The sequence below is a fragment of the Panthera tigris genome, chromosome A3 (genome assembly GCF_018350195.1).
Source record: "Panthera tigris isolate Pti1 chromosome A3, P.tigris_Pti1_mat1.1, whole genome shotgun sequence".
NCBI classification, from domain to species: Eukaryota; Metazoa; Chordata; class Mammalia; order Carnivora; family Felidae; genus Panthera; species Panthera tigris.
Window position 1 is genome coordinate 103,209,396 of NC_056662.1, and position 17,574 is coordinate 103,226,969.

General features: G+C 39.4%; 1 protein-coding gene across 1 annotated transcript in view; it reads right to left on the reverse strand.

The window, feature by feature from the left end:
* Nucleotides 1–1,840: 1,840 nt before the first annotated feature.
* LOC122237115 (acyl-coenzyme A oxidase-like protein) overlaps nucleotides 1,841–17,574 on the reverse strand; it is an 89,682-nt gene continuing 73,948 nt past the window's right edge. Inside the window, exons 8-9 of the mRNA XM_042979845.1 lie at nucleotides 9,684–9,795; nucleotides 1,841–1,960 (exon numbers count right to left, since the gene is read on the reverse strand). Coding sequence (XP_042835779.1) covers nucleotides 1,841–1,960; nucleotides 9,684–9,795 — 232 coding nt within the window. The remainder of the gene's footprint in view (nucleotides 1,961–9,683; nucleotides 9,796–17,574) is intronic.

The window sequence follows — 17,574 nt, forward strand, 5'->3', positions numbered from 1 at the left end:
TGCGCTTCTCACAGAGGTATGGGTTAGCAATTCTGAAACTACTTACTGTGCATACTAAGGAAGATCAAATAAGTAAACACATATCAGACAATGAAATCCAGGTTTCTCACTGTCTCAGAGAAAGAAGTTACGAATAGCAAAGAGGGAAGGCTAGAATGAACCTTGTGGTTTTGGATTGGAATCAGAGGTATCAGCATAAGCTTGTGGTCTATACACACATACAGGTCTTGTGAGAACGTGTGAGTTAGTAAACATACATTTATTTCCTAGCTTAGAACAGCTAGAAGCAGTGACACCCCAGCAATCATCAGCACACCCAGAAACCAGGTGTTGGTTTTTAAATACCATTTTCCAATAAAAGGAAGCGGGGTTTCTTGGAAAATGATTATATGTCTGGCAGGGAAAATTCAAGATATGATACATTTTGTGGCAACAGAAAATAAGGAAGTGCTTACTAAAAAAGAGAATAGTGACATATCGAAGGGATATAAGGAATAAGTAGAAGGAGCTCTCAATAGCCAAAACTGGAACAATTTGAGCAAGAAAATAAATAATGATGGTATCAGACTGCAGCCCAAACACAGAAACGATATTGCTGAGTCTACACTGATATAAATAATAACTAATTGAATAAATAAGTAGTTGCAGGAGAAGGGACAGTTCTTGGTTCTAATTAACTAATGTAATCGGGATGGGGGACACAGAAATTCCCCACTAGGCATACACCATAGTATTCAACATTTCCAGGAAGATTCATAGATGGACACGGGTAAAAGTTTGAGGAAAAACAGGATATCTACATAATCAAGCATCAGTCTAATCTCTGCTCTTGGTGACTATGTTACCTTGAAGAAAACACTAGCCTTCTTCATCCTCAGGTTGCCTATCTGTAAATGAGCGAGTTTGACTAGTTCACCCTGAGGGACCCTTCTAGTTCTCACACTCCAAAGGAAATGACCACACCTCCCAGGGAGTAATCAGGAATACAATTTTCTTTTCCTTTCCTTTCTCTTCACTTCCCCTTCCTTCTTTCTTTTCCATTCGCTCCCCATAGTAGGTTTCCCTAGGAAGAGAATTTAGGGTGCTCTCTATGAGAGAAAGGTGGAGTAAGTCAGAAGTGAGGGAAAAAGAGAAAATGCAACTGGGCTGCTACAGGGCGGAGAAGAAAGTAAGAGAGAGGAACACATCACAGAACAGAAACATTTCCTATGACCAGCAGCAACAAGGGGAAAGTGCCAAGCTAATGCTTGGGAGCACCATCCACTGGGGAAGCAGGCGCAGTCAGCCTCAGATCTTCTTGCCCATCCACTCTGGGGTCTCACAAGACCAACATCTACCCTTTCCTCAGCCACCAAGTACGGCTTGCTGTGAGAAGTGGCAGTCAGTTACCCTCTCCCTTTCTCTGGAGTTGCAGGACTTTAAGCCTTATCTCTCACTGAGAAATGGGCACATGCTCCCCATTGAAGGAATTTCAAGCACCGGTCAGCAGAGAAGGAGCCACACTTCTGCACAGGTGGCCTTTGCATAGGCAGCACCCATGCTGCGAAGGTACAAAGGCCCCTCCATCAGACTGTCCTGGTCTTCTGATCATTTCCTCAACTCAACTTGAGTAAGAAGATGCATCAATATCAATGCAAAGTATGAACTCAGGAAATTTGGTTTCTAATCCTGTTTCCTAGCTTTGATGATCTGTCTCTGGAACAAAGCTCTTGGCATTTCTGTGCTATGAGATTTTTAGTAAAACACCTGCTATTCAGGCCACTGTATTGGCTTTTAAAAATGTAACAAACACAAGCCAGCTGCTGTCACTCTCTTGTTCCCTCTCCCGACCCTCAAACTCTCAGAGAAGCACAAACAAACCGGCACCAGAGTTTTTCCTCTCTTTGGGCTTGTCGACGATGGCAGTTCCAAGATCCTCTCCGGATCTACCAGCTACCTGGTGACCAAAGCTCCCGAGGACCTATGACCGATGGACATCATTACAGCCCTACCTGCAGCACCAGCCATGTGTATGCCATCCAATACCTAACACAGTACCTAACACATTTTGCACAGACAAGAACTCAGATAAGATTCCAAACCCCAACCTGCTGACCTGAGCGAAGATGCTGTCAGTCTAAAATTATAACAAACAAAATAGCTGGCATCATCTGTTAGAAAGACAGTCTTTACAGAAGTACTCTGGCTTTATTATGTTCTCAAGATCTAAATTAAGAGTTTTAAAGGCGCGCGCACACACACACACACACACACACACACACACACACACGCAGTCAGGTGGCGCGCTGACCACAACAGTAAAAAACCATATACAGAAAGCTCTAGAAAGTCACATCTCTGATAACCTTATTTCCAGCCTCCTCACCAATTCTTCTCCATCCAAATCTCAAACTCTGAATAAGGAAAAATAACTTAGGGTAGTTGTTTCCAAGTTAGTTTACTGCCCCTGGATTTTGAGAATGATTCATAATGTTCATCGGCAGACTGCTTCCCTTTTCACTTTAACTCAGACTTGCAGTGTGGTGGAGGGCACCATGAATCAGATTTGTAAAATCACTCTTTTCCAGGTCATTCTTACACACCCTACCAGTGTGGTAGAAGAAGGTTACAGGTGCTAAGAGATGGAACATGAATCAGCTCCCAGTGAACTAGAACTATCACCCGATCTGGATTCACATCCCTCTACCCACCCAATGTTTGTTATGTATATTTGGAAGTAAATAGTCATTTGTTAAACATATTGTTTACGGAGGGCCTATATTTTTCCCCATAGCTTTTTCTCCATACAATGACATAAGTCCTTAACAGAATATTCTCAAAGTGACAAGCCATTGTTTACGAGTTTACTTTTTCTTCCCACTAACGGGAAAATGATGTAGCAGTCTTGATGAGCGAGATTTGCAGCATGACTTTGGAAAATTGGAGAAGGGGGGCTTCTAAGGGAAGCTATGGGGCTGTGCTCCCTTTGTGGCCACCAGCACACTGAAGGACACTTCCTGGCCCTATTTTCAGTTTAATTCTGGGTAGGAGGCAGATAGGCTATCTAATGTGAGAAGAGGTTGGCTAAGTAACTCTAAAATAAAAAGAGCATTACAAAAAATGAAGAAGAAAAGCCGATTTCTGAAGCCCATTCATATTTTCACCCCTTTAAAAGATTCTGAACCAAATCACATGCTTGTTTTTACAAGATCTTGGCATTCTAGATGAAATCACCCACCTTTGGACATTGCACAAAGACTACTGTCCCACCTCCATGTGAGTTAGATGTTCAAATTACTGAACAGATTGTTTTATTTCAAGATATACCAAATTAATGTAGGTAGACATAAGCCAACATACAGCTAGCTGAATAAACAGCTGAATCAAAAATACAAACTAAGATATAGAAGTCAATATTCTTTCCTCTAAGCTTGTAGCTTTGGCATAATTTAGCACTTAAGTTATTTCATTTTCGTGGGTTACAACTAGCAGACTTATCCCAAGGCAGAAGCATATCTTAATAATTTGTGGTCTTCCCATGCTTAAGCCCTAGAAAATTGTCCTGCTCAATGAATATTTAAATTGACCATGAAAATAGTTACATTAATGATAGCAGCTAAGATAATTAACATGAGGGCAAGGTTTATTATTTTTAAAAAGTTCTTCTCCTTCTTCTCTTCCTTCTCCTTCTCCTTCTTCTTCTTCTTCCATGTTCTACCTTATTCCATCCTTGCAGCAAGTTTGTATTATGTCCACTCTTATCCCAAATGTATAGATATAGAAGCAGAGGCTCAGAAGCAGTAAAATATATTTGTCTGATTTGAAAACCCTTGTATTTCCTTGCCACGCCATGTGCCTAATTTTCTTTTATGTTCAGAAAACACGTGTGGGTGCAAATTTTCTTTCCTCAAAATTAGAAAATCAATACTCATGAACAATTTGCTCTCTTGCAGAGAACAATTATAAGTAAAAAATGGCTCTGAAAATTTAGTAAAGTACCAGGGAGCATCTAAATACCATGCCGAAAACAGAATAAAAAGTAGGTATTTTGCAGCGGACCTATGTTTCTAGTGTCAGTAAAATAAAAATACAAAGAGAAGATGACAGGCTCCCAAATCCTGAAGATAAAAAAGTTAGAAAGCTGGAGAAATAAAGTGTTAGGAAAATGAATGTGGAGAAATGCATGGCTGGGGAAGTACAATCTGGTTCGACATTTGTGGAGAACAATGTGGCAGTATGTAAAGCCTAAAAACTGCACACTGTTAAGAATGTTCCTAGTGGCACCGTCTGTAATATAAACTGAAACCCAAGAAGCATTAGAATATCATACAATCATGCTCTTATTGACAAAGAAAGAATGCCGTCTCATTTTATTAAGTGGAAATATTGATTAAAACATTACAAACTCCTTTTGTATTTTGCTTCAAAAAATGTGTGCATCAGTGCCGAAGCTCTTAAACAATTTTTGCTTGCAGATGCCATATTAGTTATCTATTGCTGTACAACAGATTATCTTCAAATTTAGCATCTTAAAACAAAGAAACTTTTGTTATCTGACATGGCTTCTGAGGCTTAGGAATCTGGGCATGTCTTGAGTGGGTGCTTCTGGCTCAGGCCTTCAGAAGGCTCCAGTCAAGTTGTTGACTGCCCTGGTCCCTGTCGTCTCTGAATATCTGAATATGGCTGGAAGAGGCACCTCCATGCTCATTCACATAGCTTTTGTCAAGACGGTTCAGTTCTTTGCCAAAGTTCTTGCTCATGACGTGGTTTCCCTCAGAGCGAGGGAGAGACCGAGAGAAAGAAACTAAGACAGAAGCCATGGTGTCTTTTTAACACGATCTCAGAAGGGACATCCCATTACTTCTACTGTATTCTATTGGTTGCACAGACCAGCTCTGGCACAATGTATAAGGATGTGAGTAGCAGGAGGGAGGGATCCTTGAAGGCCATCTTGGATTCTATCACAGCCCATCCTCATCCCTTCCCAAGGGCCTCAAAAATCTCATCCCATTACAGCAGTGATTCAAATCCCAGAATCCCATCATCTAAGTCTAGCCTGGGTACAGATTAGGTTTCCAAGATGTCACTCCTTAAGTACAGTTCCTTTTGATTTGAAGGCTTTTTTTTTAATATAAAATTTATTGTCAAATTGGTTTTCATACAGCATCTAGTGCTCATCCCAACAGGTGCCTTCCTCAATACCCGTCACCCACCCCCCCTCCCATCCACCCCCCATCAACCTCCAGATTGTTCTCAGTTTTTAAGAGTCTCTTAAAAACTGATTTGAAGGCTTTAAAGAGACAAGTTATCTGTATCTGGCTGTACATGGCCAATATACAATAGTGGGAGAGGACTGGATAACCACTATACATATTCATGCTCAAAAGGGAAGAAAATGAGAGGAATAAAGGGGTCAGTGATCCATAGAAATTCTGAAATCCAGCTGATCAAATGTCAGAAGTTTTTTTTTTTTTTTTTAATTAAGATTCAGTCCTACCCATGTCCAGCTGTTTTTATTCTCCACAGCCCTTGGTTTTCTTCCTCTGAGGCATTCTTTCCATTATCATGAAAGGTCCGCATCTTTGTGACTGAGTAGTTTTCTCAGCCTGCTCTCAGCTTGTAGAAGTTTCATGGCTCAAAGGCTCTATTCATTTTGTGCTATCTCTGTCCCTTTCAGCACAAACTGAAAAATGTGACTGATATAATTCTCTTAGAAACTTTATACATCTTCTGTGAATCTTTTTTGGGGTTCAGTCCATTAGACAAAAAAATCCATATCCACAAATCTCTTTGAGATAGGCCTTCGGGGTGTGGAGAAGGCTAAAGAAGGATGCCTTTAAAAGCACCCTAGAAGCCTACAGTTGGACTGAAAAGATCCGTGAGGCATACCCTTAATCTCTTCAGAGGGCCTTTTGCCCTACTGAAGACCCATCTTTGATCTTTCTCAGTTCTTAAAAGGATTTCACTTACATATTGGGCTTTATCTTTAGACCGTGCATTCCTGAGAGTGCTCTGGATTATATCTTTGCTCTGAAGCCATCTTCTATGCTTCTTTTGGGTAGGATTAGGTCTTCCAAAAATATATATTGAAGCACTAATCCCCAGTATCTGTGAATGACACCTTATTTGGAAATAGGGTCTTTGCAAGTTAAGATGAGGTCATCCTTGGAGTAGGGTCGGCCTTAGTCCATATGACTCGGTGTCCCCATAAGAAGAAAAGAAGATATAGACACACAGACTGAAGAATGCCACACGGTGACAGAAGCAGAGATTGGAGTGATGCGGAGACAAGCCAAGGAATACCAGTTGCCAGGAACCACCCCTGTGGTACTTTGTCATGGCAGCCACAAGAAATTACAAGATGGTGAGCCTGGGAATCTTCAAAACCACGGCAAGTCTTAGTTCCTTCCTGTTAAACACTGTTTCCTTCAGCTTCTCTCTGTCTTTTGGCGTTGTACTCTAAGCAGCCAGAAGAAAGCAGACCCTGTGGACACTTTCAGGCGCTGAGGTATGTTTTCCACTTTCTGTGTCACTACAGACACAACAGTGTTGCTTAAGTTCTGCCGCTCCATAGCAAGAATCCCCTTTCCTCCAGTTTCCAATAATATTTACTCACTTTCCTGTAAGTCCTCACCCACAGCTTTATCAAAGCCCAGACGGCTTCTATGAACGATTTCTTCAAGACATTTTAGGCTTCTATTGAGCTCTTCTTCTCTAAGACTCTTCTCGAAGCTCACTCCTGGTTCCAAGACCACACCCACATTTTGAGTTTGGGTTACATCATCACCTAGCTTGAGGTGCCCAAATCTGTGTGAGGTATCTATTACTCTGTAACACATTGCCCCCAGATTTAACAGATTAAAACAAACGCTCATTATTCAGAGTTTCTGGAAGTCAGGAATGCAGAAGCTGCTTAGCAGGGCCGTTCTGGCTTCATGTATCTCCAGGTTAAAACTTAAGTCAGTTAAAACTCAAGACAAGGTTTCCCACAGAGTGGGTAATCCAAGAAAGAGAGAAAGAATGAGCAACAGAGTGACCAACATGGAAGTCACCATGTTTGTTTTTTTTAATAATCTCATCTCAGAGGGGACATGTTATCACTTCTGCTGTATGTCACACAGACCAATTCTGGTACAATATGGGAAAGGACTACGCAAGGGTGTAAATACCAAGAGGGAAAGATTCTTGGGGGTACGTTGGAAGCTGGCTACCACAGATATATCTTATTTGGCACATAAAAGTTCACAGTTATAGCATCATCAATTTGGCTGTGTACTGTTTCACACTTTTGCATTTTTTGTAAGAGCAACATCACTAACGGTTATGAGGTGAATTATGTTTCCTCCAAAATCCATACTTGAAAGTCTCAATCTGCAGCACCTCAGAATGTGATGCTATTTGGAGATAAAGTCTTTAAAGAGGTGATTAAGTTAAAATGAGGCCATTAGGATGGGGCCCCAGTCTAGTCTGACTGATACGCTTAGAAGAGGAACAGACACCAGGAAGGGCATGCACAGAGGGAGAATCGTGTGAAAAGACATCAAGAGGGCAGCCATTTGGAAGCCATGGGGAAGACCTCAGAGGAAACCAACTCTGCTGACACCTTGGCCTTAAACTTCTAGCCTCCACAACTGTGAGAAAATAAATTCCTATTGTTTAGCCAACCAATCTGTGGTGTTTTGTTATGACAGCCCAAGTAGACTAAAACACCAACCTTCTGAAAGACATCTGAAAATATCTTGCTGTTGCCCAATCTGTATTTTTTTTTAAAAATCATTTTTGTTTTGATGTATATAAGTACACATCAACATATATAATTAGATTTTTCTATATAAAATGTATATAATTAGATTTATTTCTAAACTAAGCATCTATGCTTTCATTAGGAGAACTAAAACTCATTCATTTTATAGGCCATTTTAAATCTAATGCTCTAATCTAGAGGCGGATGCTGGAGGGATTTAAGTCTCTTTATAATGGAAATGTATGAGAAGATGCCTCTCCCATGATTTTTTTGTGGATTGAATTTAGGGATCATATTGTAATGGAAAAGGTGTTTTCAAGGAATTACCAGATCAGTGCAGTTGAAGACCAGATTGTTAATCTTTTGGGGCCAGAGACAGAGGACTTGCACTTAGCCAAATCAGACAAGAGTCAAGGGGATGTCACAATGATCAGGAAGCAGATTTCAAGAAGCAATCCTGGAGAAATTCTCAAACCAAGGAGCCCTCTTAAAACAGCCCTCTCGCCATGATGCAGGCAGAGCAAAAAAAAAAAAAAAAAAAAAAAAAGCAGCACTGGGGAATCTTTAAGGACACTAAGAACATGCTTTCTAATTTGTTCCTTGCTCTGCCTCTGATTACACAAGCTTCTGGTCGTTTATTTATCTTTGCTGTGTCTTCTGTAGCGATTTGGATAACAGGCATCCTGTGTTTGGTACTCATATTAACTTACAATGTAATGAGACGTATCTTAACCTAGGGTTCCTTTAATGATCAAAGTCAGAACAAAACAGTGTCTTTTGCCTACCCTGCAATTAAAGTAAGAGATTGAGCATGTTTTTACTCTAGCTTCTATCTCACCTTAAAATATATTATAAACCCAATCTATTGTAGAACCAGTGAGTCAAATTTTTTTAATTCATGTTTTTCCCCAAAACACATTTTTAGATTCTGAACTTTGCAACTATTTTTTTTTAATTTTTTAAAATGTTTCTTGTATTTTTGAGAGAGACAGAGTACAAGAAGGGGGAGGGGCAGAGAGTGAGGGGTACAGAGGATCTGAAGCGGGCTCTGTGCTGTCAGTACAGAGCCCATCGTGGGGCTTTAACTTGGGAACGGCGAGATCATGACCTGAGCCGAAGTCAGGCACTTAACCGACTGAACCACCCAGGCACCCCTGAACTTTGTAACTAGTTTTAAAAAAACACCTACTTATTGGTTGGATTTAGGGGGACCACAAATCCTTTTATATCTTGGCCTCCTTATGTTGGAGCTATCAATTTTGATTTTTTTTAATGTCCTATAGAGCATGTCTTTGAATAATTTTAAGAAAGGCAAAATGAGTAAAATTGTTCCCTTTTAAAAAATTTTTAATGTTTGTTTTTGAGAGAGAGAGAGAGAGAGAGAGCAAGCATGAGCAGGAGAGGGGCAGAGAGAGAGGGAGACACAAAACTCAAAGTGGGCTCCAGATTCTGTGCTGTCAGCACAGAGCGCGAACTCACGAACTATGAGATCATGACCTGAGCTGAAGTCGGACGCTCAGCTGACTGAGCCACTCAGGCACTCCCAATGGTTATTTTTTAAATATATCCGATGTACATTTCCCCCCCAGGGAACAATGTGTCCATTTAACACAGAGACCATGATTTTTCAATTCCAATAAGGGCTAAAAATTATTCCAGTCATCAACTTCGATGGCAGCCAAATGATGGCTTGCAGGCGGAATTCGAAAAGTCAACACAAAAGGGTTCAACAGCAGCATCAGGGCCTCAGAGCAAGTGGGGTTTTCAGGGCAGACAAATGCCCTGTAGGAACTCCAGCCACTTCCAGAAGCTTCTGATTATCCTGACTTATCCTCTACTACATTTAGCAGATAGTTCACCAGCAAGAATATGCCTTAAACACATGTCAAAAGGAAAAAAAGAAACACACACACACACACACACACACACACACACACACACACACACAACGTATCTTTACCTTGTAATGAATTCTGGCCACCAAACTCCGGCGAAGAGCCCTTTCGCGAAAATTCACTGCTTTCAACAGAAAGGCGAGATTACCGACTGTGTCCACATCAAATGCCAAGAAACTGATGGAAAAACACAGTGACCATTATTATTATTTTGTCCTCACCAAAGAATTCAATTTGAGAAAAACAGACAGGGTTTGTTCTGTCAAAAATAATTTTTTTTTTCCAATAGAAAAGTAGTGTAAGTACAGTTGAGCCCCCTTCACCTCTCTCACTCGCCGTATTCATGCTTCTTTCAATATTCTGATGGGTACCTGGCTCTAGTTTATCCTATGTGGTTGTCCTTATGGTGTAAAGATAATTTGGCTTCCTGCTTCTTTTCACTTACTATTGTATTAGAGATAGTTAGTCAATATTTTATATAGTCTTTCTTCATTAAGAACTATATAATTTGCATCCATTGGGTTTATGATAATTTTCTCAACCATTGTTGGGCATTTGTTCTAATGATTACAGTGAATATTGCTCATCAAATACATCTGTCACAAAGTATTTGTCAAAGGCTAACATTTCTTAAATACGTAATGTATCAGGACCTGTGCTAATTACCGCTGTGAATTATTCAACAATCTCAAAATTTCTACGATGCAGATACTATAATTATTCAATGTATAGTTTGGGAAACTGAGGCTCAGCAAGTTTCAGCAACCTGCTCAAGGACACATGGGCAGAACACGCTCAGGCTCGCGTTTTGTCTTAGGGAACACTTGTATTTGAGGAAAGAGGAGGCCAAGAGGTCAGTGAGTGGGCTGTGGGCAAGTGCAGGGTAGAGTGTCCGGCAGAGATAATGACTCTCTTCAGCAGGTAGTCATTTCTATCTTCCCTATCTGGCAATGAGGAAACTGAGGCACAGGGGAGGTAAGAGACTTTGGCACAAAGAGACTCAAAACACCTGTCTCCCTTAAAGCCCTGCAGGCTTTTCATGTGGCTGCCTTTTGTGCTAATTTTGCACCCTCCCATCCTCTGCCCCATGAAACGTCTGTCTTTGGAACTTGGACAGACAGTGAAGGGCTTAATTCACACTTACAGCTTCCCATAACTTAGCCACACCTTTGTGCCCCCCTTGCCCCATATTCTTGGAAAATAAGTTGTCATAAGACCCAAATAATTTAGAGTTTCACTAATTAAAATTAAACCCACAAGTAGCTGTTGTTGCTTAATCAGAAGCCATAAGAGAAACATTACGAAGCAATTGATACAGTGCTTTTGAGAATGTCAAGCACTGAATTAATAATTTCCCTCCGTGTAGACAGGAAAGATGGGAGGTCATTTTCATGCCAATTATCAGGAAATTTAACTTGTATCAATACTTATTCTGAATCTGGTCATTAGAAAGTTGAGCTTCTGTCCTAGTTTACTTAACAAAAAGTGAAAGAACTCTCACATTGTATTGAAAAGTATGTTTCAGTCATTCTAGAGACTTACTATGAAGCCTAGAGACTGTGAATTTTGTTATTAGAACCTATCTTTTTTGTAATGTTTACTGTGGAATACGATCCACTTGAGGTTGTGAACTACATGTGCTACAGGATGTGGATCTCACCCACCTGCCCTATCATGAGTCACATGCCAAGCACAACCACATCACATAGCTTTAGAAACCCACCCAGCATAAAAAACTGTGAAGACTCTTAAAATTAGGGATATCGCTAAAGGCAACCTCCTTGTATTTTATAAGAAGGTCAAAATGACTCTAAATTTAAGTTAAATTCGAGTGCACATCATTAGTCATCAAGGAAATGCAAATGAATACCACAGCAAGGTAGCATTATATGTCCACCAGAATGACTATAATTAAAATACTGACATCATCAAATGTTGACAAGGATATGGAGCAACCGGAACTCTCATACTTGTTGATGAGGTGTAGAATGGCAAACCACTTTGGAAAAAGTTCTCATAGTTTCTGATAAAACTAAAGAAACACATACCCTATGACCCAGCAATTCCACTCCTACTATTTACCTAAGAGAAATAAAAACATATCTTCACAAAAAGGCTTGCATATGAATATTCACAGCAGAGCTACTCAGAAGAATGAAAAATTCAAAACATCCCATGTGTCTCTCCATCAATAAGAAAATGGAAAGCAAATCCTAGTATATCCGTAAAATAGAATACTACTCAGCAATAAAAAGGAACAAGCTAGAACACATGACAACATGAATGAATCTCAGAAAGCATTATGTCATGTTAGTAAGCCAGCCACAAAAAATACATACTGTATGGTTCCACTTATACAAAATTCTAAAACAGGATAAACTAATCTGTGGTAGAAAAATATCAGATTAGTGGCTGCACCTGGGGAGGTGGTCACAGGAAATGACTGAAAAGGGACATAAGAGAACTTTCTGGAGCGGTGCTAGTGACCTATTACTTAACAAGAGTTATACAGGTATATATCTGCATTTGTCAAAATTCAGTTAATGCACAGTTAAGATTTGTGCATTTCATTGTATGTAAGCTCTACAAAGGAAGAAAAAAAACTGTAACCAAATTTTGAACTCTAGTGAATAATGTTCATGCTGAATCATTTAGAAGTATGCTGATGTCAGCTGTTTAGTTTGACATGCATCAGGGAAAAAAAGATGAATTGATAAGTGCGCTGAGGAATTGATACATGGATATACATGTGATATAACAAGCACAGTAACATGTTAATAGTAGAATCTATATGGTGGGTTTATAAATGTTCACTACACGTCTTTCAATTTGGTCAATACTTGAAAATGTTCATAATACAACATGGTAAAACTTTTCAGCATAGTGCAGAACTTCAACTTCCTCAGCTCCCACACCTCCTAAGGATCCATGGGGGTGATGAGGGCAGCCAGAGCTCCGCTGGCAGCCCCAGGGAGAGAGGGAGAGGCAGTCCCAGGGGGAGGGGAGAGGCAGCATTCATCAGGACAAGGGGGCAGAACTGAGCTGTTGCAGAACCAGCTATAGCCACTCTCAGAGCCACGCCCTGCCTCCCTCACCTAGTCTCTGGAGACTAATTCCTCCCACAGTCCAGATGAATGGGTAGCTTCTGAGTGTCCACACAAATGACTGCCTACTTGGAGGCATTTCAGGGCACCAGGAAGTCCTCAGCCCATCCTTCTTCACGCCCCCGCCTGCTCGTGGGTACGTCTCTCATGAGTTGTCAATATGACCGCCATCTGATTGTAGGTTCCATGAAGGCTGAGAACCCACAGTCACTGCTGCATCACCGACGCTGACAGAAGTGCCCAGGGCACTGAAAACATGTTGGATGATAAAGGCTTTTCTCAAGATACATAAAAACCAGAGCAAGGTTTGGGGATGTAAGTAGATAAACAGACAGACTGAATCAGTAAAACCTGGAGGTATGCGACAGAGATGTATACTGTTTTAGAGGTTAATAAGCGAGACAAAAATAAATGGACTGGAACTTTCCAAATATTTACAAGTGGAATACTGTCTTTGGCACATCTCAAGTCTATCCCAGAAAATTTGCTAGGAATATAAGTTTGCATATGGGTGAGGGTCTGCTGTGCCTTCAAAATGATGGAAAGGAGCCCTGCTCTGCTATGTGGAAAAGAAATGAAAGGGCAGATGATGTGCTGCCAGTTTGGGAACAAGTTTCCTGAACGAATGGAGCTGATTCCGATGGGAGTTGTACTGTTCTTTCAACTCCTTATATGTTCAATAATTTTCAAACTGAAGAATTGGAGGAGGGGGGGAAGCTAACAGTACTATACATTGCCCACTCAGGGCTAGAAATATTAAAAAGACGCAGTGGCTTTACAGAATGTACAAGGACAAATTGAGACATTACAACTAATAACGAGTTAAGTGAAACAGTCCTAGAATATGGGACCTGATGTTTTCAAGCTTTAAGATAGATTAGAGTTTGAAAAAACAGGAACCTGACCAGTATGAAGGAAGGAAGGAAGGAAGGAAGGAAGGAAGGAAAGAAAGAGAGGGAGAAAGAAAGGAAGAGAGAAAGGGAGAGAGAAAAAAGAAAAAAAAGGACAGATTACATATTTCTTAATTTCACTTTATGCTAATAGACATGAAAAGTGCCACACACTATCATTTATTGTGTTTCCCATGTTTTATTTATTTTTATTATTTTTATTTTTTTGAGAGAGAGACAGAGACAGAGACAGAGTGTGAGCAGGAGAGGGGCAGACAGGGAAGGAGACACGAAATCTGAAGCAGGCTCCAGGCTCCAAGCTGTCAGCACAGAGCCCGACGCAGGGCTCGAACTCATGAACTGTGAGATCATGACCTGAGCTGAAGTTGGACACTTAATCAACTGAGCCACCCAGGCACCCGTTTCCCATGTTTTAAATCAGGATGATAAAATGACATTTTCTTTTCTTTTTAAGTTTATTTATTTTGAGAAAAAGAGAGAGAGAACATGTGTGAGTGAGTGCAGGGCAGGGGTTGGGGGGGCACAGAGAGAGGGAGAGAATGTCCCAAGCAGGATCTGTGCTATCAGTACAGAGCCCAATATGTGGCTCAATCCCATGAATCATGAGATCATGACATACCCGAAATCAAGAGTTCGATGCCTAACCTACTGAGCCACCCAGACACCCCTAAATGACATTTTAAAATAAATAGTTTCCTTGGAAATTAGTTCAACACATTTTAGTTATGGAGACCAATAATCTTCCTCCAAATAAAAATAACAATTTAAAAAATGCACAAAAGTTGAAAAGCACAATAAACTCCTCAAAAGTAGGAAACAAAACATTTATGAGCATAGATCAATGAAATAAAAAACAAAGTTACCGCAGAGAGGATCAACAAAGAGGAAAGTTGGTTGTTTAAAATAACAACAACAACAACAACAACAACAACAACAAACAACCATCTGGTAAGATTAAGCAACAAAAAAGGAGAGAGAAAGCACATGAAATTAATTCTAGGAGTGACAAATGGGACAGAACTACAGATCTAGCAGAAGTTAAAAGGATAATCAGTGAACAGTATGAAAAACCTTATACAAATAAATTCAAATCTAAGTGGATAAATTCTTAGAAAATATTATTTATGAAAACTGACACAAGAAGAGGAAGCCTAAATGGTCTTAAAACAATTAAACTACACTTGATGCTGGAACAACATGAGGGTCGGGACCCTGACCCCTGTGCACTCGAAAATCTGCATATAACTTCTGACTCACCCAAAACTTAACTCCTCATAGCCTACTGTTGTCTGGAAGCTTTACCAATAACAAAAACGATCAATTAACACATATTTTGTATGTTATATGTATTATATACTATATTCTTGTAGTATAGTAAACTAGAGAAAAGAAAATGTTATTAAGAAAATCATAAGGGAGGGGCGCCTGGGTGGCTCAGTTGGTTGAGCGTCCGACTTCGGCTCAGGTCATGATCTCACAGTCCGTGAGTTCCAGCCCCGCGTTGGCTCTAGGTTGACAGCTCAGAGCCTGGAGCCTGCTTCAGAGTCTGTCTTCCTCTCTCTGCCACTCTTGTACTTGCAATCTGTCATTCTCTCTCTCAAAAATAAAGAAAAAGTTTTAAAAAAGGAAAAAAAAAAAAAGGAAATCATAAGGGAGAGAAAATACATTTACAGTACTGTATTATGTTTATCAAAGAAAGTCTGCATGTAAGTGGCCCTTTGTAGTTCAAACCCGTTTTGTTCAAGGGTCAACTATAATTGAATTAGTAGTTTAAATATTCCCCCAGGCCCAGATAGTTTTCAAATAGCTTATCAAATTCTCCCACAAAATAAGAAACTACTCCCAAAATAGCTTTATGAAACCAGTAAAACTTGACATGAATTCAAATCAGGGAACTACAAGAAAGGAAAACAGTAGGCCAATAAGTAAACAAAAACCCTAAAACAACACTAGCAAGCCAAACTCAGGAAAATATTAAAACAACGATGCAGCATAACAAAAGTGAATGTTTCTCAAGCATGCAAGAGTAGTTTAACATTAAAAGATTTATGAGGCTTATTTATCACATTAACAAGTTAAGGAAGAAATAGATCATTTCAATAGATGCAAAAAAAATCATTTGCAGTAAAATCAATAAAATTTGTCACCTACTAATGACAAAAAATGTATTAGAAATAACAGTAAGTGGAGCTTCTTTAGGAAGCAAAGTGTATCTATCAAAAACTTCAGCAAATATCCTTCTTAGTAGTGAAACGTTAAGCTAAGTCTTTTTAAAACCAGGAATAAGACAAAAGAACACCTTCTACATGAAAAAGAATAAAAGCAATAAAAAGTGGAAAGAAAGGCGTAAAAAGTCATCATTTGCAAATGGTATGCTTGTCTGTGTTAAAAAACACTCAAAGAATCTATAGACCCAGAAGAAATTTTTTTTATGGTCAGGTTTATAGACAAAAGTCAACTGCATTTATGATAAATGGGCAACAAAAAAACATAACTTCAAAACTATTCTTTTTACAATAACAAAATCATAAAGTACCTAGTAATCTATCGAAGAATGTACTATGTATGGAAAAAATTATAAATTTCTGGAAAACACTTAGAAAACGAAAATCTTTGAGACGAGGGTCAGTTTTATAAATATGTCAATTTTTCTGCAAAGCTATAAGACAAAACACTTTCAAAGAAAATTATAGCAGATTTTTAAAAAGTGTGGTAAGATATACATCGCATAAAATCAATCATTTTAACCCTTTACAAGAGTACAGTTCAGTGGCATTAAGTACATTCACAATGGTGCACAACCCTTACCACCATCCCTCTCCAGAACTTTTTCATCATCACAAATGGAAATTCTGTACCCACTCAATAATAACACCCATTCTCTCCTCCTCCCAGCCCTTGTAACCATGTTCTACTTCCTGTATCTATGAATCTGACTACCCTAGATGCCTCATAAAACCACAGTCATAGAATATTTTCCTTTTGTGTCTGCAGGTTTTTGTTTTTTGTTTTTTTTTTCTTTATCTCTCTCTCTTTTTTTTTTTTTTTTTTTTTTGAGAAATGTAACAAACTGATTCCAAAACTTGTATGAAAGGGCAAAAGTCAACACAACTCTGAATTATATTAAAACAATTTTTTTTAATGTTTATTTATTTTTGAGAGAGAGAGAGAGACAGACAGTGTGAGCAGGAGAGGGGCAGAGAGAGAGGAAGACAGAATCCAAAGCAGGCTCCAGGCTCTGAGCTGTCAGCACAGAGGCTGACATGGGGCTTGAACCCACGAACCAGAGGTCATGTCCTGAGCCGAAGTCAGATGCTTAACTGACTGAACCACCCAGGCGCCCCTCTGAATTATATTTTAGATACAATAATAAAGGTTATAATTACCAATCTAGTATAATTGCAACAATGTATTGTATTGTTGGATTAGGATACACAAACAGACTAGGAACAAAGCACCACCAGAATGGCCTCCCACATGTGTAGAAATCTATATGAATGCCAGAGCAGGCACTGAAGATCACTAGTAAAAGACAGTCAATTTGGTAAGTGGTGCTGGAACAACAGACAATCCCTACAGGAGGCAAAAAAATGAAGTTAGATCCCTTCCTCACACTACAGGCATAAACCTCTAACGGACTCGAGAATTAAATGTGGAAGGTGAAACGCTCAAACTGGTATTTCATGATCTCAAAGTAGACAAGATGCACAGAGTGTGGAATATAAAAGATTGATAAATTCAATAGTAATTTAAGAATTTATGTTAAAAGGCACCATAAAGAAAATATAAGACAAGGCACAAACTTGGAGGAGGTAGTTGTAACATCTGTAACAACAAAGGATAAAAAACAAAAACAAAAACAACAACAACAAAACTCAGTAAGAATTAAAAAAAAGAAAGAAAAAGAAAGATTGGCAAAACACACGGACAGGCATTTCACA